Source organism: Anopheles coustani, chromosome 3, assembly GCF_943734705.1.
Source record: "Anopheles coustani chromosome 3, idAnoCousDA_361_x.2, whole genome shotgun sequence".
Taxonomy (NCBI): domain Eukaryota; kingdom Metazoa; phylum Arthropoda; class Insecta; order Diptera; family Culicidae; genus Anopheles; species Anopheles coustani.
The window spans coordinates 31,362,883-31,388,189 of NC_071288.1; the positions used below are offsets into that span (position 1 = coordinate 31,362,883).

At 43.7% G+C, this 25,307-nt stretch overlaps 1 protein-coding gene across 1 annotated transcript; it reads right to left on the bottom strand.

Moving 5' to 3' along the window:
* Positions 1-7,667: 7,667 nt before the first annotated feature.
* LOC131258658 (actin-binding Rho-activating protein-like) lies at positions 7,668-16,884 on the bottom strand. Its single transcript, XM_058260014.1, has 4 exons — positions 16,831-16,884; positions 9,418-9,560; positions 8,048-8,207; positions 7,668-7,892 (listed from the first exon to the last, which is right to left on the bottom strand). The coding sequence occupies exons 1-4, from the start codon at positions 16,882-16,884 to the stop codon at positions 7,668-7,670; spliced, it is 582 nt and encodes a 193-aa protein (XP_058115997.1).
* Between the last annotated feature and the right edge of the window lie 8,423 nt (positions 16,885-25,307).

A 25,307-nucleotide genomic window follows, 5' to 3' on the forward strand; every position in this document is an offset into this window, starting at 1 on the left:
AAATATAGAGTGGTCCTTTGGGGATGTTCCAATCAGAATATTCCCAAAGAAGACCAGTCTGTAAAATAAAAAAAAAACGGCAAAATTATTCAGTGGTCCATCAATTGCATATCTTTGGGGGTGTTCCGATATGCCTTCCAAATGTCTGAGAAAAAGGTGTGCTAGAAAGAGTGCATTGCAATGCATTTCTAAAGCTACATTTGGTGAAAAGAGGCAGCTATTACCGATTTACCGGCGGCAGTTACGGCTTCAACGGCAAAGATTCCCATAATCAATGAACATCTTCCCGTATGCCGAGGCAATGGATGATCTTGCTACTATGTAGCAAAACCAAGAAACACGACGCCCGAAGCTTCATTAACCCTTTAACCGATTACATTTGAGTATTCCAAACTAAAAAAAAAGATAAAAAAAAGAAAAAAATAAAAATACTCATGTCCCAGGAGTTTTCTTAGTGGGTAGGAATCCCACACTACCCATTCTCTTAGGAGAATGGGTGTCTTGATCGGGGATAACACTTGCCCTCCCGAACCAGAAGATCTTTCTCCTGGTAAAATAACAAAAAAGAAAAAAAACGATTTCTCTCTTTTCAGAACCGGAACCAGCGCGTTGTATCGAATGAATAGATGAAAACATCCCTAGATGAATGTATGGAAGCTCCTTATGAAAACAAACTTTTCCTCGACATGTTTAGTTCGATTCACTTTCTATATGTGTATAAGATGCAACACTAGTCAATTCGCGATACGAGCATTTGGTGGATTTCAGTGGATTAAATTGGTTCGAATGTTGCCATCCTCTCTTCTAGTGGTTGAATTTGATTCATTTATTTTCATATATACTAAACGTTTTGAGCTACGAATCCGCACGCACTGAAACAAAACTATATAAACGCACAGCCTACCGTGGTTGTTGAGAAATTAAAAAAATGGGAAATTAGTCAACCAAACTTCGCATCAAGTAGTCTGATTGTGGAAAATGTAACAAAAATGTTTATAAATCAAACGCAGCACTCATTTAGAATCAATTGTTTATGAGACGAGATGGCATGCAGATGTGATATTATTCGCTCCCGCTCAAAAAGGCGCTCAACCCAAACAACAACTATACTTAGCGCCTTTCTGAACTTTATATTTTGCAGAAAGAAAAGGTCTTCACCGACAATGGGAAATGTGGTGGGGAAATGTGTAGATTGCCAAAGAAAATCACCAAATAGACGCGAAGGATTTAAAAAATTGTTCACCATCTTAGACAACGACAAATATGGCTATACACCGGAAGAAAAAGAACGCAGGAGGAACACCCAGATTCCAATATATTACAAATATAGGTATAGAGATAGAAATTATAGGCCTGTAAGTAGATATAAACAACTTTTTCGTATAATAAGGTGTTTTTAGATTAAAGAATGGTATTTAAGCAACTTTCGTTTTATTTATTTTCAGATCACGAAGAAACCGAGACTCTCGGATATTGATGAAAATGAGGAAATTTTCTTCTGATGTTTAATAGTTTTTCAGTAATCGATTAATTATGTAATTAGTTTTCTTTCTTTCTTTTCTTTTCTTCTTTTTTTAAAAATGTAATTTAATAATAATCGGGTAAAGGCAAAATGATGCCTCGTGTGCCGTGTCTACTGGTTTTGCTGTATGCATACAGCCTTTGCTGTCCGCGACAGCCGAGCGGTATCGCCGGTTAGAAAATCGTCCCATGAGCGCCGGGGCTCACCACCTCGACGGCGTGGGTTCGAATCCCAACCGAGACCGGACCCTCCCCTGTACGAGAGGACTGACTATCCACGTACAACAGGGAAACAAGTCTCGTAAGCCCTTAACGGGCAGGCATGACCAAGAGGTCGTTACGCCAAGAAGAAGAAGAAGATACAGCCTTTGCCTCGGCACACGGAAAGATGTGCCTTGATTATGGCAACCTTCGCCGTTGAAGCCCTAACTGCGGCGGGTAATGCGGTAATAGCAGCCTCTTTTCCGAAAACGTGGCTTTACAAATCCGATTCGATGCGCTCTTTCTAACACTGCATATCTTCAAGCATTTGCAAGCATATTAGAATACTCTCACAGAAGATCCGTCTCTAAAATTTAAAAAAACAAAAGTTATTTTTTATAAAAAAATTTATTGATTGGTCCTTTGGGGATGTTCCGATCCAAATTTTCCCAAAGAAGATCAGTCTCTAAAAAAACACAAAAAAATTTTATAAAAAAATTATTGATTGGTCCTTTTGGGATGTTCCGATCAGAATATTCCCAAAGAAGATCAGTCTCTAAAACTAAAAAAAAATATATTTTTTATAAAAAAATTATTGAGCGGTCCTTTGGGGATGTTCCAATCCGAATATTCCCAAAGAAGATCAGTCTCTAAAATCAAAAAAAAAAAATTTTATAAAAAAAAAATTTTTTTCTGATCAGAATATTCCAAAAGAAGATCAATCTTTAAAACTCAAAAAAAAACATTTTTTTTTATATAAAATATAGAGTGGTCCTTTGGGGATGTTCCAATCAGAATATTCCCAAAGAAGACCAGTCTGTAAAATAAAAAAAAAACGGCAAAATTATTCAGTGGTCCATCAATTGCATATCTTTGGGGGTGTTCCGATATGCCTTCCAAATGTCTGAGAAAAAGGTGTGCTAGAAAGAGTGCATTGCAATGCATTTCTAAAGCTACATTTGGTGAAAAGAGGCAGCTATTACCGAATTACCGGCGGCAGTTACGGCTTCAACGGCGAAGATTCCCATAATCAATGAACATCTTCCCGTATGCCGAGGCAATGGATGATCTTGCTACTATGTAGCAAAACCAAGAAACACGACGCCCGAAGCTTCATTAACCCTTTAACCGATTATATTTGAGTATTCCAAACTAAAAAAAAAGATAAAAAAAAGAAAAAAATAAAAATACTCATGTCCCAGGAGTTTTCTTAGTGGGTAGGAATCCCACACTACCCATTCTCTTAGGAGAATGGGTGTCTTGATCGGGGATAACACTTGCCCTCCCGAACCAGAAGATCTTTCTCCTGGTAAAATAACAAAAAAGAAAAAAAAACGATTTCTCTCTTTTCAGAACCGGAACCAGCGCGTTGTATCGAATGAATAGATGAAAACATCCCTAGATGAATGTATGGAAGCTCCTTATGAAAACAAACTTTTCCTCGACATGTTTAGTTCGATTCACTTTCTATATGTGTATAAGATGCAACACTAGTCAATTCGCGATACGAGCATTTGGTGGATTTCAGTGGATTAAATTGGTTCGAATGTTGCCATCCTCTCTTCTAGTGGTTGAATTTGATTCATTTATTTTCATATATACTAATCGTTTTGAGCTACGAATCCGCACGCACTGAAACAAAACTATATAAACGCACAGCCTACCGTGGTTGTTGAGAAATTAAAAAAATGGGAAATTAGTCAACCAAACTTCGCATCAAGTAGTCTGATTGTGGAAAATGTAACAAAAATGTTTATAAATCAAACGCAGCACTCATTTAGAATCAATTGTTTATGAGACGAGATGGCATGCAGATGTGATATTATTCGCTCCCGCTCAAAAAGGCGCTCAACCCAAACAACAACTATACTTAGCGCCTTTCTGAACTTTATATTTTGCAGAAAGAAAAGGTCTTCACCGACAATGGGAAATCTGGTGGGGAAATGTGTAGATTGCCAAAGAAAATCACCAAATAGACGCGAAGGATTTAAAACATTGTTCACCACCTTAGACAACGACAAATATGGCTATACACCGGAAGAAAAAGAACGCAGGAGGAACACCCAGATTCCAATATATTACAAATATAGGTATAGAGATAGAAATTATAGGCCTGTAAGTAGATATAAACAACTTTTTCGTATAATAAGGTGTTTTTAGATTGAAGAATGGTATTTAAGCAACTTTCGTTTTATTTATTTTCAGATCACGAAGAAACCGAGACTCTCGGATATTGATGAAAATGAGGAAATTTTCTTCTGATGTTTAATAGTTTTTCAGTAATCGATTAATTATGTATTTACTTTTCTCTCTTTCTTTTCTTTTCTTTTTTTTTAAATGTAATTTAATAATAATCGGGTAAAGGCAAAATGAAGCCTCGTGTGCCGTGTCTACTGGTTTTGCTGTATGCATACAGCCTTTGCCTCGGCACACGGAAAGATGTGCCTTGATTATGGCAACCTTCGCCGTTGAAGCCCTAACTGCGGCGGGTAATGCGGTAATAGCAGCCTCTTTTCCGAAAACGTGGCTTTACAAATCCGATTCGATGCGCTCTTTCTAACACTGCATATCTTCAAGCATTTGCAAGCATATTAGAATACTCTCACAGAAGATCAGTCTGTAAAATTAAAAAAACAAAAATTATTTTTTATAAAAAAATTTATTGATTGGTCCTTTGGGGATGTTCCGATCAAAATATTCCCAAAGAAGATCAGTCTCTAAAAAAACACAAAAAAATTTTATAAAAAAATTATTGATTGGTCCTTTTGGGATGTTCCGATCAGAATATTCCCAAAGAAGATCAGTCTCTAAAACTAAAAACAAAAATATTTTTTATAAAAAAAATATTGAGCGGTCCTTTGGGGATGTTCCAATCCGAATATTCCCAAAGAAGATCAGTCTCTAAAATAAAAAAAAAAATTTATAAAAAAATATTGAGTGGTCCTTCGGGGATTTTCTGATCAGAATATTCCAAAAGAAGATCAATCTTTAAAACTCAAAAAAAAACATTTTTTTTTATATAAAATATAGAGTGGTCCTTTGGGGATGTTCCAATCAGAATATTCCCAAAGAAGACCAGTCTGTAAAATAAAAAAAACTGTAAAATTATTCAGTGGTCCATCAATTGCATATCTTTGGGGGTGTTCCGATATGCCTTCCAAATGTCTGAGAAAAAGGTGTGCTAGAAAGAGTGCATTGCAATGCATTTCTAAAGCTACATTTGGTGAAAAGAGGCAGCTATTACCGATTTACCGGCGGCAGTTACGGCTTCAACTGCGAAGATTCCCATAATCAATGAACATCTTCCCGTATGCCGAGGCAATGGATGATCTTGCTACTATGTAGCAAAACCAAGAAACACGACGCCCGAAGCTTCATTAACCCTTTAACCGATTACATTTGAGTATTCCAAACTAAAAAAAAAGATAAAAAAAAGAAAAAAATAAAAATACTCATGTCCCAGGAGTTTTCTTAGTGGGTAGGAATCCCACACTACCCATTCTCTTAGGAGAATGGGTGTCTTGATCGGGGATAACACTTGCCCTCCCGAACCAGAAGATCTTTCTCCTGGTAAAATAACAAAAAAGAAAAAAAAACGATTTCTCTCTTTTCAGAACCGGAACCAGCGCGTTATATCGAATGAATAGATGAAAACATCCCTAGATGAATGTATGGAAGCTCCTTATGATATAAAAAATATAAATATAAAAAATATAATATAAGCTCCTTATCATATAAAAAAAACCTTGCGCGATGTCGCACGAATCGCGCTAGGTTTTTTTGCATGGAGTTCAGCGCCTGTCAGGCGACGTCGCGTTACGCGACAGTGCAGTCTGGAAAGCGTGTTACTTGGGGTCCACACTACAGCGCGACGTCCCGTCACGAAACGCGACGTCGCCTGACAGGCGGCCGAACTCCATACAAAAAAAATGTCGCACAAATCGCGCTAGTGTAGAAGCAGCGAAAAACGCGACGTCGCGCTAGCTCTTGTCAAATGTCAATTCGAAACGTAAACAAACCGACAGCTGGACAAAAACGTAAACAAACCGAATCACAAACGCGAACAAAACGACCAATAGTCTTCACGAAACATCGGATTTTTCGTTGTACTACTTATTTTTAGGCTTCACAAATGTAATTCAGTTATCAAACTATGTTTTAATTGATATTTTTACCAAAGTTTTTTCGGGTGCCGAAACGTAAACAAACTGCTCTTCAACAAGTAGGAGATGACGGAGAAATATATACCTCCTACGGTGGGGCAAAATATCGTCGATGGTTGTTTTAAGTGGTTTTCTCAGTGAATTTCAAATGTAGAAGCGCCAAACTCACTCAGGGTGCATAAAATACGTAGCTAAGAAAATATCATGCATTACTACCTCAAAATTCAACAAAAAATTTTAGCCGAGTTTGCGCCCCAATGTGATACATATTTCCACATACTCCCCTACCTCTGTCGCGCTTGGCTTGCGCGATTGTTCTGCCGAAACTGGGCTACTTTTGAAACGGGAGTTCGGCCGCCTGTCAGACGACGTCGCGTTTTGTGACGGGACGTCGCGCTGTAGTGTGGACCCCGAGCTAAAAACATATGAGGTCATCATGATTAGCAGGGCCGAAAACGACGGTACCTGTCAGTTTTCTCGACGCTGTCCCATGCAAAAGGTGAATAACACTTTGAAAAAAGCGAATTTTATGTTTTGTATGAGACAGCGTCGAGAAAACTGACAGGTACCGCCGTTTTCGTCCCACCAATCAGGATGATCTCAATAATTTAATTTTTACAAATGAAAATTTATTGAAGAATTTTTATTTATTGAATTATTTGTCTCAATCAACCTGTTTCTTCTCGACATAATATGTTCACAGCTATCTTACCTTTTTCTTTCTTTTTCTAAACCTTATCTTCTAAAGATCACTCGAGAAACAAAAGATTGTGGTTTAGCTTCCATGTGGTTTGATTTTATTTATTTTCTTCCAAATGTTTCTAACAGCGAATCATCTTCGGATGACGGAAAACTACGATTACGGTCCATTCCACTACTATAAAGTACGAGTGTATTGCTAAATCTTTTCATTTTTTCCTGGATGTAGGCCTTACAACTAGCTTAATACTGTCACTACTGACAATCGGGCCCAAAGCATATCGAAACTCAAAATCTAAAAGCAAAGCTAACGAAATAAACCTGGAAGAGAGGCTCCATGCAAAAACGAAAACAATATGTTAAATAAAGAGTGGGGGCAGAAAGGGGTACACGGATAGTTTTGATAAGGAGATATTTTTTCTTAACTATTGCTATTTGGTTCCATATATTGCTACGCAGCACTCGCATTTTCTTCCTCGTCCTCAATTCTGCCTCTCGATTTTTTGGTATACATCCATGGAATCAGTCGAACGAACGCGTTCGAATAAGAGAACACAATATCGTAATAGAAATACGTAACAAAAATTTAAATCTTCAAACGGCTTCGTGCTGCTCTAGGTGCATCGGCCTTATTTCGCACAGTCCAAGAATCTGCCAGCATGAACTATCCAGCATGGACGGTTCAGCTGTAAATGACACAAACCGGAAGTAACTGACAATGCGATCCGAGTTGCTACGACAACTAACAGCTACTAAATCTTGCGCCTTGCGCAAGCCACCAAAATATACAGATATACGACCAAACAAGTGCGCGATCACGTGTGGCAATTGTTCCTGGTCACTTTCCCGCCATTTACAACAAATCCACGATCATACAAAACATACATACATTCACACACACATATACAGTGGGAAATTGATTGGAATCAGCCATTCGTGCTGCGGGGTATATTGGTAAATTAAAACAACATGGGATCACCCAAGGTCTATTTACGCTCCTAATAAGACCGTCAGACTACTACTTGCTAGTCTGCACGAATCCTGTCGGCTCTGCTCCTCGCCTCCTGACTGACGTCGCAAGATCTAGGGTAACATATTGGTGGGTTGGGGGTTGGGACTCAAACTGCGGCGAATTTCCGTCTGCTTTCCGACCAAGATGTCCCGGATCTGGGTGATAGGCTTCGTGAGGTACACCGGCACATGATCGTCACGGCGCTGGAACAAACATTCACCTTCAAACTGAATAAGGTCGTGCTTGCGGGCACGCAACAACAGACCGACCAGTTTATCGTTGATGTGTGTGTAGATCTGCAAGGACACGTCGGTTGAGATTGAATATTTTGTTCAATTAAATAAAAATAAAAGTTAGGTACATATAGGTCTACAAAAAGCCTTTGAGAGCAGCGGTCTGGTTCACTAATCAACTAATGCATTCACGGTAAATCCGTACTGTTGATACCTACATTAAACAGCTCGCCGAAGTAGATCATTTTGATATCGGGATTCTTCTTCGATACTGGCTGCCCATCAACATCGATCACCTGGCACAATTCAAGCATTTCCTGGTACACCTGAATGTTTGCCTTCTTTCCTCGGTATTCGGTGAGGCTGCCCGCTTTTGGTCTACAGAAGCAAAGAGCGCAAACGGAAAAAGAAAGAAACGAGATCGGATCAATATAGCTAGAGAATTCGGATAAGTCAAAGAGACAACTACGAGCTTTTGTTTTAGTTTACTTATGTACTAAGTTAGAAAGTTGTTAAATACATATTTTTATTGGGGTAAAGTTTATTGCATAATTGCATGTAAGTTGTTATCAGATTATACTTTCTTTAAAGTTTAACTAATATACTATATCTCCTAGTGATCGAGACAAGGAAAGATAGATCAAGAAATCTATAACAAAATCTTTTTTATTAAATAAAAATGTAAGAATTTGCCATTGTTGTGTAAAATCTAAAGGATCTGCTTCCGGAAAGTCAAACAGTGAAATAGTAGACGAAGCTAACAGAAGAAGTTCAGCTAATGGTGACTAGTTTGGCAGTTCTTGTGAATGCGGGGTGGCGAAGAAGTGCGACTGTATTGTTGCCTCCACTTATCCTTATTAGCCTACGTCCGCCTGTATACAACTCTCCTGGACGTAGATCCTTTTGGGCGTACCGCTAGTTGTGTATGTAAGTTTTCGAGGGGTTTTATTTTCCAATACTGAATAACGAGTTATAACCAAAGCTGTCTGCAAAAACGATGTACAGTGAAGCCCCTACCGGTAGGGTGGATCCGTTACACTTGGCCAGATAGCAAAATTACTCGAGGCTATGGGAGGATCTGAAGCGGCTGAAGCGTAACGACGCTTTTGGAATGTATGCCAATTGTATGTGCGCGCCGGTGTCGTTCGGAAAACCTGATTATTGCTAGTGGTACTCACTGCAACCACTTTTGTCTACCCAAGGTTACATCACGGCTATCGGACACGTAAGCAAAAGGCGGCCAAAAACTGCATAAGCAAATGCTAAACTAAACGCATCAGTGTATATCAGCACATACTGGACGATGGAGTATGTCTCCGGAAGTGTGGCTAGACTTTGCAAGCTTGGTATTAGTATAGCTAAGGCCGATGCTAGTATCGACGGTAATAAGCGCTTATGAGCTAACTAGCTTTCACTAGAGCATGTGTAGTTCATGTGCGCTTTTGGAGAGTCTTAATTTTTGGACGCAAGGCTACGTAATGTTAGCTTAGGTTTCGCGACTTTGGGGCTAGGTTAGAGCTGTACGGGTTATCTGGAGCAAAGCATAGGGTTCATGCGGCCAAGGCTCTCGGCTGATCCTTTCACTTACTTTCCGTACTCCTCCTTGCTGATCTGTAGCCTCGCCATGCCGCGTGTCGCCTGTGCATCAGAGAACGGATTGGTCAGTTGCGACTCTCGGTGGCTTTGAGCGGTCTGATTGAAGAGGGCCACCTTCGATGACAGTGGAGAATCCTATGGGCGAGTCAAGAAAAGAATACAAAGAGTTTAATGTTATTGCCTACCATGGGGGGGTTTTGAATAAGTGGTGGCTCAAAAGTGAGAATATAATATCATTAGGGGTATTTTTGTTTGTTTTGGAACGAATAAGATATACAACATCGGACTGGTGAACGCGCGCCACACTGCCGCATGGGATGTTCGTCGACGGGATTGAAGAGGTTCTGTAAAGACTGGGCATCGGTTTCGCTGATGTCACTTCGCTTTAGCTCATAACAAGCAACCAGACGTCGCACGTTCGGGCCGCGCATCACATCCGGCGCTGGATCACGCTGTTGGCGTCGATCCAAAGACAGCTGGTGCTGCCGGCGACGCCATGACCGCTGCCGGCGAAGTTCCTCCTCACGCAGGATACGTTCGCGGATATGGTCTTCCTCACGCTGAAGTCGACGTTCCAACCGGCGTAGACGAGCTTCCCGAGCCGTCTCCTCATCCTCTTCGTCCTCCCACCCGGAGCTGAGTTCCTCTTCTGGCTGACGCAGCGCACGTCGCTGTTGCGTTCTCGGACGCTGATTTCGGGTGCGCTGACCGCCTCTACGCTGTTGGCGTGGCCTTGGGGTTTCTTGCTCCTCCGCAGGCTCCTCGGGATCTTCGTCCAGCTCTTCCTCCTCAGCCGCTGGTGGATTAGGACGCCGACGTGTGGCCGCCTGGCGCCTGGACGTACCGGCCGCTGCTCGGTTTCCCCGAGCACGCCGTCCCGTGCCGCGTGTCGCTGGTTGCTGTTGCTCCTCTTCCTCCTCCTCCAGCTCGGGATCTTCTTCTTCCTCTTCGGGCTGTTGGGCAGGCTGGGGCCGAGGACGACGCTGCGTTTGTCCCCTCTGTTGCTGACCTGCTCTGCGAGTTCCCGCCGCACGAGCAGCCGGCCGTGGTGCCGGTTCCGGCTCGGGATCGTCCTCAGGTTCTTCCTCTTCCGGTTCTTCCTCCTGGCGCTGCTGTGGCCGAGCACGGCGTGCTCGTCGAGCCTGTGTCTGCCGACGAGCCGGTGCCCGTGCCCGTCGTCTCGGTTCTTCCTCAGCCGGTTCTTCCTCCGGTTCTTGCTCCTCCTCCTCCTCGGGTTCCGACTGAGCCGGTCGTCGTGGCCGTTGCGCGGCCGGTCTACGCTGAGAGCGGCGCGAGGCAGGACGTGTCCTCGGTAGCTCCGGCTCCTCCTCGTCCAGAAGACCGTCGTCCTCTTCGTCACTCAGGAAACGACGGCTGGCTCGGCTTCCGGCCCGGCTGCGCCGCCACGCGTCGCGCTCTTCCAACCGCAGCAAGCGGCGCTGCGTTAGTTCCAAGCCGGTGTCCAGACAAATGCAACAGCTTCTCTGGCATTTTTGACAGTTGGTGTGCTCTGGTGCACCACGGAACACTCTCGATACGATACCACCCATTTCGTGGGTACTTAGCCAAAGGATTCACTGGCCAAGACACACGCGCACACGCACGCTTAGGACACCTCCTCAGCTGGAGGACGCACAAGTACTTCTTTGCGGTGCTGTTGACTCAAACGGGTAGTGTATTCCCAACTAACTTCGAAACGTTGGAATGGAACACTTTTGTGGAGCTAGAACTGTTCAGTTCGAATGATCGAACGCTACAAACTGATCAGCAACGTGCGGCAGGAGCTTTTATTGATCGGAAGCCTTTCGGGGTTAGTCGGTCGCTAAGTTCTTGAGCTGCCGTTCTTCTACCGGAACTGCAGCGTTTTGCGTTTTTCTTCTTTTTTCTAACCTGCTATTTTTCATACAACGGAAGCCGGCTTGCGTGTGGGCATGTTTCACTTGACCCCTGCGAAGGAGGTGAGCCGAAGCCTTAATCGAACACTCGCACGAATGGCATAGGCGTTGCTGAAGGTTTAGGCGGCCCTGGTTATCGCCCAAGATTTTTGGTAAAAATTATCACCCCCTCTTCACTGTACTTATGTAACTTACACGGGCAGGATTAATTAATTACTTCTGAAATTGTAATTTCATCCCCTTTAAAATTATATTTCATTACGTTACAACAGTGTTTCTCCTTTGTTTGTTGAGAATTGAATTGACAGTCTTATATTTTTTCATTGTGGAACTTTACCTTACAAACTATTCCGGTTTAAGTAAACATGTTTTCCAATCATTCAACCATCGCACAAACGATGATTTTAATAGATCATGCGTGCTCTATGATGCCGGGAAGCTACTCGCCTGGTGGATTAAACATACTTTCCGGGTCGGACATTGCCAAGGACTGATTTAACAGTGATTCTGTTCCACATCATCTTACGAGCGGCGCGTTAATGAGGGAAAATCGCGCGAATAAAGTTTAACTGAGGTCAAATTGGTTGACTTCAAATGTGTACTTATTTTCACCTTTACTTTCTCATTCAAGGCCGTCCATTTTTTCCCTCTCGCCCAGCGAAGCATGGACTGCTGGAAAAAACGTGGGTGAAAACGGAAGAAATATGCAGTCATCATCACACCCGCGATCGTATCAGGGTGGAATGAGCCAGTGTTGGGACCGTTTCGGGTTGAGCTTTCAATTTTTTTTTTTCGGGGTTTGCTTTATCTAATTGTGAGAAAGAGGGAATATGATCATGTTGAAGGGTTTAGATGCATAAAAAGTTAAAATAATCAGCATGATTCACAGCGTCCAGAGTGAAAATTTAGAATCTAAACTATGATCGTAAGGAAAGTTATCGTAGGAAAAAAAAAATTCTTTATCTTATTGAATTGAGAAAGAGAAATCTAAAGACGCCCAACTATTCAATTTATCTAAGACGAAAATCTCCAAGATTGTTTTATCAACATGTCGGTGCTCGAAACCATTAAACCATCGGACATTAAAGATCTCTTCCCATCGCAGTGGGATGCAAATGCTGGTGGTTCGAAATCACACACGGTCGAAAATAAATCATCTGGTGGTAATTCGACTTGCGCCTTTGGAAAACATCTCCTCCTAATTACAACGGCTGCGAGGAAGAACGCGAAGATGATGAAAATGAAGAAAAACTTAAAACCACCGTGCTTATTAAGGTTGTTAATTTCGTCGAGGGCTCCCAGTGCACCCCGAAAGACTCCGATAGAGCATTCTTTCTCCCAGCTAACGGGAATTTATGAACGCCGGGCCATTGTGCGCCTCGCAAGCTTAGCATCTTGATCATCACTTTCGATTGTAGGTCAATTTGGCTCCCATTGGAAAGTAACAGCAAGTCGCTTTCGAAGGGTGTAGGCAGCAACAAAAAAAAAATAAATAAAAGAAAACAAAATAACTTCAGTAACAAAACAACCCACACAAAGTACTCACCGAAGGTACCATTGCCCAATGTGGCTCGATTAGCGCATGGAGTGCATTACATTGTGGGGAAAAAACGGTATAAAGTACCATACGTGGCGTTTTCTTTAGTGGCTTTCCCACTCACATACAGTCAGATGGTAAATAGAAAGTCATTGGCGGAGAGCGTCGGCAAGAAAGAAAGACATCGAAACGTAGCAAAACGAAAAAAAAACTGCTCAAATCCCAAATCTTGTGTCGATCCGCGACTAACGCTTGGCCATGGGAGGCTGCCAGGCGCCTCCAGGTGGCGTTGAGGATCGACCTCTTATTTCTCTAATTAATCTAATCAACTAGCGTCTGTTTGCAAATTTTTCCTTTCCCTTTCGTGCCACGCTTGGCGGCTGGTCGGAGAAATTTGGGAAATCATCTGTCAGGAAAGAGATAAATCATCATGTTTCGGCTGCCGTTATACCGAACCTGGGTGCAGAGTACTTTAAAAAAAAAAAAACAAAAATGCAACAGAATTGCAGTGAACCGGAAGTGTGGAACCACCGATGACCTACCATCCAATGCCTTGGCCTGTATTGATTTTATGGTTTGGACGTTGCCACAGAAGCATAAAAAAATTAACCGGTCCATCGCGTGACTGGCGTCCAACTGTAACATTCCTACCAAACACAACAACATACTGTACAGTACGTGATGGTATCCGCATCAGTTTTTATCTGTTCACATGAGACGCAAAGGAATTTTTTCGCCTATTTAAATTGTGTTTTGTTACATTTGCCCGTTTAATTGTTTCCTTCTAGAATGAATCACGCTCTACGATTTATCGAATATTTTTATCATAAACGATACGTATCAAATTCATAGTTAGTTGAGGAGAAATACTTATCATTGTGTTCCATAACTATGCTCGAAAATTGAAATCATCATAAACAATACACGGCGGGCTGCATTCAATTGATTTAAACTTTCGCTATTTGTTGTTTTCGAAAGGACAGTTAAACGATGCTTGCTTTGTTGGCAACACACAAAGAAATATAATCCTACAACTGATATGAGTTTCTCTAAAATATGGCATTTACTTTCTGTTCATTATTGATGAACAATTGCTTTGGTAAATGATGAAAGGTTGGCCCAAATCTAAGGGTTTTTTTCATTAATACATTGTATATTGTATTTTCCATTGCTTTCACGTAAGCCACATTGAACTCCTGTATCATTTTCTTTTTTAATTTATAAAAAATTGTCTTTTCTCACTGAGCCATTACAAATGGACATTAATATTGATACGGAGCTTATCAGGGAGCCAGCGGGACGGAGACTATAGTGCCAAACTTGAGTTATGAAAGCATAAAAGCATTAACCACCAACCGCTGGTCCCGGAGGGCACAACCAAAGTGCACAATTGCGTTACGTCAAACTGGACGTTTTTCTTGATGGTTTTTTAATGATCTTTATAGCTTTGCGTTCAGTATGTCCACCACGGCGAACGACCACACAGCCAGCCCAACAAAAGCTTTTCTTTCGGCAAACAAAAGTCGGCTTCAAAGACATGATTTTACCTGCTCGGTGCGGTGGTACACTCGATAAACAACGGGTCCAACACCGGTGGCAGAAGTAAACCCCCACCTCATAATGGTTGCACGCCATGTGCGCATAATTCGGCCGGTGCGGAAAACTCGAATTATGTTATCAGGTGCGAGGCGGGCATCCGTCCATCAGTCTGGCTGGGAGTGACTAGATCGCACCGACCGACACGCACCGAACCGGACATGCAAAAGCTCCTTTTGCTAGACCACGTGGCTGCTCTTACGCAATGCACCATCGCGTTGGTACGTTTGCAAACGATGTCCGTCGTTAAGCCGGTTGATTGCTTTCGATTGATTACGGCTTCGGGCCCGGGTTCCCATACAGTGGGTTTATCATGCTGCTGCCATCGCACATCGCCGCATTTGCCATCCGTACTGTTTTCCTGCTTTGAATCGCTCGGGTAGCATAAGTGGAGCTCGGAAGAGGATTGGCAGCACACGATGGACGTATGATCAATTCGAGAGAAATTTTAGAATTTATGCAAAAACATACGCTTTCGGTATTTGGCAGGGATTAACTAGATGTTTCAATATATTTTCCCTTTAGTTTGTGTATGTTTTTCCTCAAAGCAAGCATAAACGTCCCATTACAAGGACTCGCCTACGTCCTTGACATTCCAACGGCGTGAACGGTTCCCGAAGAGGAAAATTAATTATGCGCCACATACAACCCTAACGGCCCTGTACGCCCCGCTCCCCAAACAGTTCCCTAATCAACCCACCAACAGTGTAGGTACATTTAAAAATAGGTCTGTATGGTACATCAACAACCAACACAGCGAAGAGAAGCTGTACTGTATTCGGTAAAGGTTTTTCATTGCCAAGTTGACGGAATTCTCTAGCCGTCGGGTGGCCATCCCTTGCCCTACAGCGAGCGTCACACTCGAGTCGTGTTTAATTAATAAAGTGTTCTTCTCTTTTTGCGAGCGAGGGAGGCAAGTGGAAAAATCAGTCCATTGGGTCCAGCCAGGTATAGGTTGACAGTCGCCGAATATTTCGAGCCGATTTTCCGATCATTCCATCCGGCGTCCCGAAATGTGCCACACCGTGCTGCCGTTAATTAATGAACGCCAGATAAATCTGTCCGCACCCAGCTGTTGCTGCTGCTGCTGTTGTGGTATTTGTGGTTCGCCGCTAGGGCCGAAAACAGCTTCAAGTGCAAGTTCGCAGCAAGGCCCTTGTGGCGGGTCGGACAAATCAGTTGTTGCCTCCTCAGCATCTACGGTATGCCACAGAGCAACGTGTGCAAGCACACGCGATCTTGCTTGTTTGTGGTTGATTTTTCTTTTCCTTCTCTCCCGTCTCTCTCTTTCTCTTGCTCTCTCTCTCTCTCTCTCTCTCTCTCTCTCTCTCTCTCTCTCTCTCTCTCTCTCTCTCTCTCTCTCTCTCTCTGATGTATGTGGTACTCTTTCGCTCTAAAAATAGTAGCGGTTCTAACCGGTAGCGAACTTACTCATAACCCCGAAGGAATGTCGGGGCGTTTGCCAAACACTGCCAAAAACGGTGATCTAGTCCAAGCGGGATCCCCGAACACGATGGGCCGCAGAAATGGAAAGCTAGTTTTTGCAAACAGTCTTGTTTCTTAAATCTATAAAGTTTTTGACATTTTAAGAACCTACTAATGATTTATACATCCACCACCCCAGGATATGGGCCGTCATAGAGGAACTTACACAATACAATACACAGATACGCAGATGGTGATACAGCTCCACTGCCATTAAGCTACAACATCACTTAGAAGAAGCAACGTAAATAATAGTTAACGTGCAATAAATCCAAAATATTACTGCATTTTAAATTGGACAAAAAAGGATCCTCGGCCAAAGATTCACTAGCATAAGCTCATTCATTCTTTTTATGTAACCACGTGTATCAAAGACACTGACACTGATAAAGCAACGAGGATGCCCTCTCGGACGCCGTAAACGGTCCGATGCGTGCGTTTTTCTAAACATTCAAGCAGAATAAAGAGCAAACTAGAGGTTCTTCTATTGTGCCACCCCCTTGTGAGTGTGGCGTAATCGGCGAGCATCAAAAACCAGTTGCCACGAGCCGAAAACGTCGCCTAGCAACGCGGCTCGAAAATTTTACGAAAAACTTACGCGAGGCAAAGACACGACGACATGTTCAACAAGTGTTTAACGCGTGAGCACATGGCATGGGAGTGTTTTATTTCGAGCGCATTCCCCGAAACTTCATCTTCTTGGATCCTGTGCTAGGATTGGACCGACTGCATAGTTGTGGATTTTTAAACAGCTGTTCGCTTTGAAAGTAGAAGTGTCTAAAAGTGTATAAGAGTCTTAGGAAGAAGAGTATTTTGTATGTAAACTTCAAGCGATATACCCTGCAGTTTGTAATCCGTGAGGTAATATCTGCATACTAGCTCCTCCACTTACCGGTGTCTCGGAGAGTCGTATCGTGATAGAACTTCTTCTAACGGTGGTAGACATTTCACTTAAAAATTGATCGTTGCCTTTGTGTTTAATTATGCTTTACCGAGGGTGGTATCAGAGGAAAACCGTGTCTGTTTGGGCTACCGTTAAGGGAAAAACTAGCATTGGACGTCTACGGTAAAGCTTACCCTAGCCCGATCCTAGAAAGATCCGAATCCTCAGTCGGACGATCGATCGGTCGTGCTCGGTGCACAACGATCGACGAAATGAATGAAATCAATTTCATTTATTCCGAGTCGACTTTCGGTTCATCCGCACAACGGTACTAAGATGTTTGAGACACGACGTGAATCAGCACACGTTCCGTTGGACTGTTTACACCCGGTCCGTGAGGTGCGTTGCCGCCGAGGACTGGACTCCATCAGTGGCACTTTGGTCACGGTCACATCTTTGTTCCGACAGTCCCAGCCGTTGTCTCGCACGATCCGCCGAAGGTCGCACGGGAACGAAGAAGTCGCTCAGGTGCACCGGAGCGTCGTGCCGTACGGTGGAATATATTTATAAATCCCTTTTGGAGGTGACATTGTAAGTAATTTGCGAAAGCAAAATCAAAGTTAAAGAAAAATGGCCAACCACACACAACAGACAACAGGGCTAACCAAACAAAAATAACTCACGGTGTGCCAATCTGCGGCAGTTCACTGTCAAAATTCGAACCTCCGAATATTTCTGACCAGACGGGATGCAGAGCACGTCAATCTGAGGCATCTCGCAGATGTCCATAGGACGAGCACTTTTGAGCAATCGCGTTCCTAGCCACGTTAGCCGTGCTAATCTTATGTAACTGATATTTTTTCTGACGGATACTTACGTTTCTTCTCTATCTCCTCTACTCTCCCCGGAGATATGGAGATTTCCGGATGTGCTACGGAACATACTAATTGCGGTTAGCGTCACGGGGTGCACCTAGTCGTCGGAGTGACGCCCAGTCGGCTGTCGAGTGGAGGTGTGACTCATATTTATGACTCCTTGTTGGGAGGACTGATTTAGCTGTCAGCTTCAAGAAATACGCTTCAATAACATTAGGTAATGCATCCATTACCGAACGACCTATTTCATCGTTTATGATATGCTTTTGTAACCGCCGCATCGCAGCAACCGGACGATGGCTCCACCGCGCCTCCCAAGACCGATCATCTTCTGCCGATGAGTCAAGATGACGCCTTTTGCCACTTTGGTTCGCGACCACTTTGGTATTTCGTGAGTCATAAACTCCCATGCAAGAGCCATTGCGGTGAAGAAATGGCCACAAAATTGAGAAGTACCAATGGACCAGTGAAAGCGTTGTGTGAGACCTAAAGCAATATCCCATATGAATGTCATCCACACATTTCTCATGCAATTGTTTTTGGTTATGCGAAACACTTGCATAATGCATTTCGTATTGAATATAAAAACAATGTTATGCTGAGTGGAACCTCAAAATAGGAAGTTTTTATGTGCTTTTTACGTTTGATTGATGCGTTTTAGATGAGTACTCCAACTACATGCGTTCGGGATAAGTTTCAGCAAAATTCATCAATATTATATAATGGTAAGCACCGTTTGGGTAAACTAGGTCCAAACCTGAGTGCTCCATAGCCACAGTGGCAATATACCTGAGCAAATATAATTCCCTAATTACTGGGCAATAAATGTACGAAGAGTTGAAGTTCTCTTTCCTCCACCGTGCCACCGGGTAACTTCCCCGGCTGGCGGCATTCCTTTTCCGGCCATTCCGGCGATTAATTACACCCCGATTCGCGGCCGATTCGGAGACCTACTGCTCTGACCTACTGCTCCCAAGTCTTCGGGTAGTTCCAGTTTCGCGGCGGCAATCATCTGCACTGTGTTCCATTGCAGCGAGTAAACCAATCAAATGCGGGGCTAGAGTTACACCTCTTTCCCTTGTGTTTGGGTTTCGTGCGCCAACCTTGCCAAACATTGAGCTTTGAGTTCTGGTCAATGCGGGTGTGAGTGTGTGTGTGCGTTTATTTTATCTTTCTTCCAGTACCATAGGAGCTGAGGCCGTCGGTAGCGTCGGGGCTATCGGGCCGGTCTAATGACTCGCGGCCGGCCGAAGAGACCATCGCGAAGGAAGGCGCAAAACCCAACCGCATTCCACCCCGACGTGCTCCCCGATGGTGGTTTGGCGATTTCACCGATTGTTTACCAAACAGTTCGAACCCGAATGCGGCACATTAATTGGCCGCAAATTGTTAACCCCGATTTGTGTTTCCACCGCTTCACGTTCGCTCTAGCTAAATTATGTACCAACAGCAGCCAGCGTGGCGGCAAGTTCCGGAGGGAAATTCGGAGAAAAAATAGCAGTTCATGATGTGAGCAATTCGGTAGACCTGTTGCTACAGAAAACATCCTTCGGTTTATGCAACTCCCAGGATCAGACAGTACTTACCACTATCAACCGAAGGGCGCCAAGCTCGTGTGCTACGTCCGTCATCTTGTGGATACGGTCTAGCTCTAGACTTTCTTCCTGCTGTTGCTGCTGGGTCTGACCTTTCTGGTCCTGTTGCGCTGCTGCCTCTATTTCCTCACCCGTCCCTGTGATACCTGCGCTCAGCTCGCGAACTCGAGCGACTGCCTCTTCACTGTCACCGGAAGTAGCAATATCGGCAACCTCCACACTACAACTACTGGCGCGAGTATCCCCTCCGGTTGCCAAGTCGAACGACTTTGTATACCGTGCCGTGTGACCGAACGCGAACTCGGAAGGCACCCTTTCACCCGGTTCGCCCGACTAACGAACTGTAGGAACGTAAAAGCGGAACTCGACTGGCGGAAGTGTATTGCGATTTTCGCGGATGGATACGTTGGGAAGAAGCACGTGAAAATACGCCACTCCAACAAAGGCCTGGGATTATGCTGATAACAGGCTGATGCCACAAAAATGGCTTTCCACTGTAATGTTTATTGTTTGTCTCTCGGGTTTTCGGTTTGGGAACGGATAAAGTGTACCGCCGCACGTTCGATAAGCTCAACTGGCTGACACTGGTTTATCGTTGCCTTATCGGGTCCACTTAACACATCGCACTCGTTGCACTTAATTGACGGTCTCAAAACTTGCGGTCTCCACTTCGACACGTGCGCATCAATTTGTGCTTCAAAAGTTCGCCGATATCGTCAGCTGGACGAAGCACGTTGGCGGAAGCGTTCCTACAGCGGAAGTGACCGAACACGGATGTGCGAAACTTTGGGAACACTCTTTTTGAGGTAGCTTTGTCCGGTTCACTCTATATCTCTCTGGGATACAACTCTGCTCCGAATAATGGTTTGGTTACGGTCGACCGGAACGCGAAAATGCCAAAGTAGATGATCCACGCTGTGCATGCGACTCCCAACGGATGCGGACGGTGCGCACACCGACTCTTCGCCTGGGCTCTGCCTGCGCCGGTGACTCCCAAATGGCGCGATACCGATGTACTGAGAACTCCGTGCTCTCCTGCGACGCCTCGGCGGGAAAGGCTTTCGACTGATCGACTGGCGAGCTCGTATCGGGCACGAACACCGTGTGCGTCGTCTCTGTACTGCTACTGCTGTCGCTCCAATCACTCCAATGATCGCTAGACAACTAACCGTACTCAGCGCCGTGGAGTCCGCGGAAAGCAACCCTCGGCCTAACCTGGCAGTCTGCTTGTGCTACGGTGCGAGAGACACTTCTGCGCTTCACCGATCGGCGGACAATGTTGGCCAGACCGGGCAGCAGCTCAATCATGTGCTGATGATCGCAGTGCCGATGATGGCGGAGATGATGATGGAGAGTGCCTAAAACCGAAGCGCGCGCGCGCGAGCGCGAAATTCCTCAGCTCTGTCCATTTCTTTCCGCAACAACGCACGCGCTCCACCCGTGTTCAATCCGCGCGGGTTGCGTACCTTTTCGTTCACTCTTCCAATTTTCCACTGCTTTCTTTCGCTCACTCTTTCTCTTAGATTTATTTCCCACCCTGTCAGGCCGCCCTTTTTCACTCCCTCGCACGTGTGTTTGGTGTGTTTTTCTCTTCATTCACACCGGTGTAAGCGTAGCACTATTTTCATCCCACTTACAACATCTTACAAAGTATTTCCTTTTACATTCTTCACCACTCTACTGCTTTCTTTGTTTTTCCTTTTTACCGTTTTTTTCTCTCTCTCTCTTGCTCTCTCTGCAGCTTACTCATTTTTCGCTTTTTGTGTCTCAACTTTTCCCATAAGCGACTTAAATTTTCCCACCTTTCTCCAATACTGGTTAACCCTTTCAGCCCACCCTTCATCAGCCGCACGTTATGTTTTCATTCACTGAAGCGTTTGTTTTTATTTCTCTCGCGTACCGCTTCGTACATCCCCGCCACTTCTCACCATGCCGCTACTTTTTTCGGGCCCTCAATATATTTTTCCCGTGTGTTTTCATTTTGTTTTTATTTATTTATCTTTCCACCCGGTATGTTCATATCATCAGCATGCTCTGCATTGATCACAGTTAACGTGGTTTGAACGGAATTTTAAGCTTTTCCGTTGGTTTTCGCTTTTTTGTTCGGTGAACGGTGTCTTATTGTTGCATCCCAGTGTCACATCGGATATGTTATGCATGAAGCATAAACCTTAATTGAATCATTTTCGGATTTAGGCTTGGTTTCTATGTGACCCAGCTTTTTTATGCAGCGCCAACTTTTGGCGTTTTTCAAGTTTATAAGGGTGCCCCTGGTAAAGATAGGTATGGAGAAGTTATGCAACAGAAAATTAATTTCGTCACGTGGAATGTTTCGAAGGTCAGGGATGAAGGAAAATTAGGATACTAAAATTAGCCATAGTATGTCACGGCTAGCTGCCACTTGTGGTTCTATATTTGATATCGGTTTTATTGCACAATAAAAATTCTTCCACGAAATGCGGTCAACATTCTACCACCAAACGCAGCGTGATTTTTTCACACTTCACTGTTACACAGCTTTGCTTTTCATAGGCGATTTTTTCTAGCTTTCATTTTTATCTTGTTAAAGGAAAAACAACCGTAAATTGAACATTTTTTCGTGTTTCAATATTTTTTGTTTTTTGTTTTTCTAAATATTTAAATTGTTTCACTGCCAGGCATTTCATTACAATTGACATGCTAACAATTTTGCTTTCTAATTTTCTTATTAATGCTTATCGTACAATTTTTGACTAGTTTGTAAACATTTTTTCGTGTTGTTTTGCGACATGATCGTGACGAAAAATATCAGTAGCCTGTCGAGTGGACGAGAAGAAGAAAAACCAGATACGTCCAAAATGCGCAAATACCAACGCTACGCTTGCGTTCGTATTCACGCGCATCAATCTGCTTTCTGGTGGCGCTTCCCGTTTGCGTCCGTTACCACGCGTTGCTGGGCCACACGAGGAAATTCAGTGCTCAGAAGCGTTGAAGTAAAGGGAAAAACAAACATACAGCACTGCCTCGCGAATGGCGTCAACGAGCACGTTTCGGTGCGTCCCGCGAGTGATGCGATGTTGGCCGCGTCGGTGTTTGGTTGGTTTTGGTGGAGGAAAAAGGCGCACGAAAATAACACGCGTCGCCGGCTGCTAATGAGAAGTCACCGGGAGGATGGGGGGAGTATAGGGCAGGTGTGGGGTTCAGTTTGCGCAAGTTCGATGCCTTTGCAGACGGGACTTCTGGCGGAATGTCAGTTACATAAAGCGAACGGTGGCGAACCTAAACACAGCATCCGGGGCGGATGTATGAACGCCGGCCACAATCGATGAGCCGATGAGGAATGCTTCGAAAAGGGCGTACAGTTCTTCGTCCCAACCGATCGTCTTCGGTGGGTGGAAAACTGGGTGCACCCTTGGCGGAGTTACGGATGGGTTTTTCGCAAAACCCCACCCTACCGTCCGAGTAGTTGGCCGATAGTTGGGTGACATTGGGCGTGGAATTTTCTTCTTCCCATGTCCGCTAGCTGCCATGCGTGCCCGGGAACGGCAAGTGAAGGTCACAGATTTTTGTCACATTTTTTCTTCACTTTTCTGCTGCCAGTTCCGACTGACGAAAACCGGAGGATGGGATTGAATTCTTTCGTGGGAACGAACCACACAATTGTTCATAAATCAGTTTTACGACAATTTACTCTATGACAAAATTTAATACCATCATCTTTTTATTACCTACCAGTTTGATAAAAGGTTTTTTTATTTATGTTTTTATTTAGTGGGTTTCTCATATATTGTTTGTAACCTAAAATAGTCCGGTTTTTGATAAAATTGTCTTTCTTTGTAGATAAAGCATTGCATAATAAAATTAAATAATGTGTCATAAAGTGCAGGGATGTTTAAAAGTGACACAAGTATGTCGCAATAGAGGATCAAAATGTTTCAAAAACAGTTAACAGTTTATGTGACACAACATTGGACTGATTATTCATTTCCGCCGTTCAAAAGGATCGGTTGGTATAGTGCCACAAGGCATCGCCACAATTCGTCTGGGTTGACTTCCCAACCAGCCGTTTTGTAATGCATCTTAAATGAGCCGACACTCACTTTCATGTATCTTTTAAAGCAGTCCGTTGTTCGTTTCATTTACCGATATTCTTGCAGAATCGGTACCAAATATAACGGGTAGGTAGATTTAGTACTCATATTTATATATTTTAAAATCAAACTTGATGTATACTTAATAATATAAGTTTAAGGGAGAATTGTTGAGGACTTTTGCCTTGGATTTTTTCTTTTTGATTTACATCGACGCATCAAATTGCGTTTTCCTTAAACCAGACTTGCAACCGGCTGAACCACGAAAGTTTGGAATGAAAGTTCAAAACAATAAAACCGAAAGAAAATGTTGGTCTCGATGTGCTTTTTTATGCGAAAATTACCCAAAACGTATGGCATGTCCGCCTGCCCGTCGGAACATGGCAACAAGCACGATAAAATGTTTCCACATTCCGTTCGTTGACCAACGATTTTACGGGTTTGGGGGCGGAAAAATGGAACATTTTTGGTACGGAAGATTGTGCGTTGATGCGGGGAAAAGATTTTTTTTCAAACAGAAAAAAAGGTTTATAGACGTTGCCGGACAGTATATTAATAAAATGCTGTGAATTGCAATAAATTTATCTTCTTCCAGGGTAGAATATATGCCAAGTGGTATGTGAGACATCCGTGGAATGCTGCGTTAATAATGATTTTGCTTCTTTTTAATATTGATTTCCGCGGGTCATTGTTTGAAATTTTGCGGTATGATGAACACAATAAAAAGAAACCAACCAGTGTTTTGCGTCGCTAGTCCGTCCCTGTGCAAAAAAAGAATCCCGTCGCTTTGGTGATGGAGACGCCTGGTGGTTTATGAATTTGTCACGTGGCCACGCGTGGCAGGAGATGATTCTTGGGCTTGGTTCGCAACAAAAGATATTGAGTTCATACTCAATTGCGTTTGTTTATTGCACTCACAATGAATACTATGATCATTTCAAGTTAAGCAAACATATTTTGATAGTTCAATGACCGAAACTCTGCCTCTATAATTCCAATGTATGAGATTTGTAGAAATTTGTTTGATCTTATTAGAAATATTTAAAAAATAACATGAATAAAACTCGTGCTTTTGAAGGACAAACCGACGCGCTGTCGCGTATCGCATCGTTCCATGATCCGAGAACAACCTTTCGGCCATCTTCTCGCATTAGACGGGCGACGGAAATGATGCTCATTAAAGTTCGTGTAAATAAACTGGTCACTGCGATAATGACCACAATTTCATCCGGTTAGCCTTTCGTTTCGTCGTGTTTCGTTGACACCACCCGTAATGCCGTACCGCCGACGAGGTGGAAAAAGTATTGGATCATTCTCATCGGTCCGGCAATGTCCTTGGACGATTTTGATGTTGTTGTTCTGGGCTGTCAGAAATGAGTTGCTGAAGGCGAAAGAATCGCGCAAAAACATTCCCGATCCGTCACAAGCCAGATCTTTAACATCCAACATCTGCTCTTCTTTTGTGTGTATAGATGTGTTTGTGTGGGTGTGGTTTCCGATAGGCTAGCGAGGTCGAAAATGCAGTGCAGAAACTCCCTATACGATCGTAATTCTCACGATGAATCGCTGAAACGGGGGAGGCAGTTATTTCAAGTCCATGTCAACGAATAAGGAATACCATCGTCGTGTAAATGAAGCTAAAAAAATGAAAACAGCAGCATCCCTTGTCGTCCGCAATGCAGAACGTTTCGGTCGTAAAGATTGCCCGACGACCGCGGAAGGATGACGCTGGCCGGCCAGATTGCTCATCCGCAATCCTTTCCACGTTCGGTGCTCGGGATGTCCCCCGTGTTCGAGGCAGGGACGGGCCCGTGTGTGCTTGTGTGTTCCGTCTCATTGCGGTCGAATTCACTGCCAAGGTTTTGTGGCCGTGTCAATCACGATCAACCGTGCCTCATTCCATTCTAACCTCAGGGGACGAGGTACACACGGGGCCCTTTGCTTCG

What these genes read in the sequence shown, in the direction of transcription:
- LOC131258658 (XM_058260014.1), bottom strand. Translation starts at nt 16,884, where the DNA reads ATGTCTACCACCGTTAGAAGAAGTTCTATCACGATACGACTCTCCGAG. An exon ending in TACGACTCTCCGAGACACCG is followed by an intron (nt 9,561 to 16,830) that starts GTAAGTGGAGGA and finishes ACTCGCCCATAG; the next exon opens with GATTCTCCACTGTCATCGAA. An exon ending in ACTTCGGCGAGCTGTTTAAT is followed by an intron (nt 7,893 to 8,047) that starts GTAGGTATCAAC and finishes GTGTCCTTGCAG; the next exon opens with ATCTACACACACATCAACGA.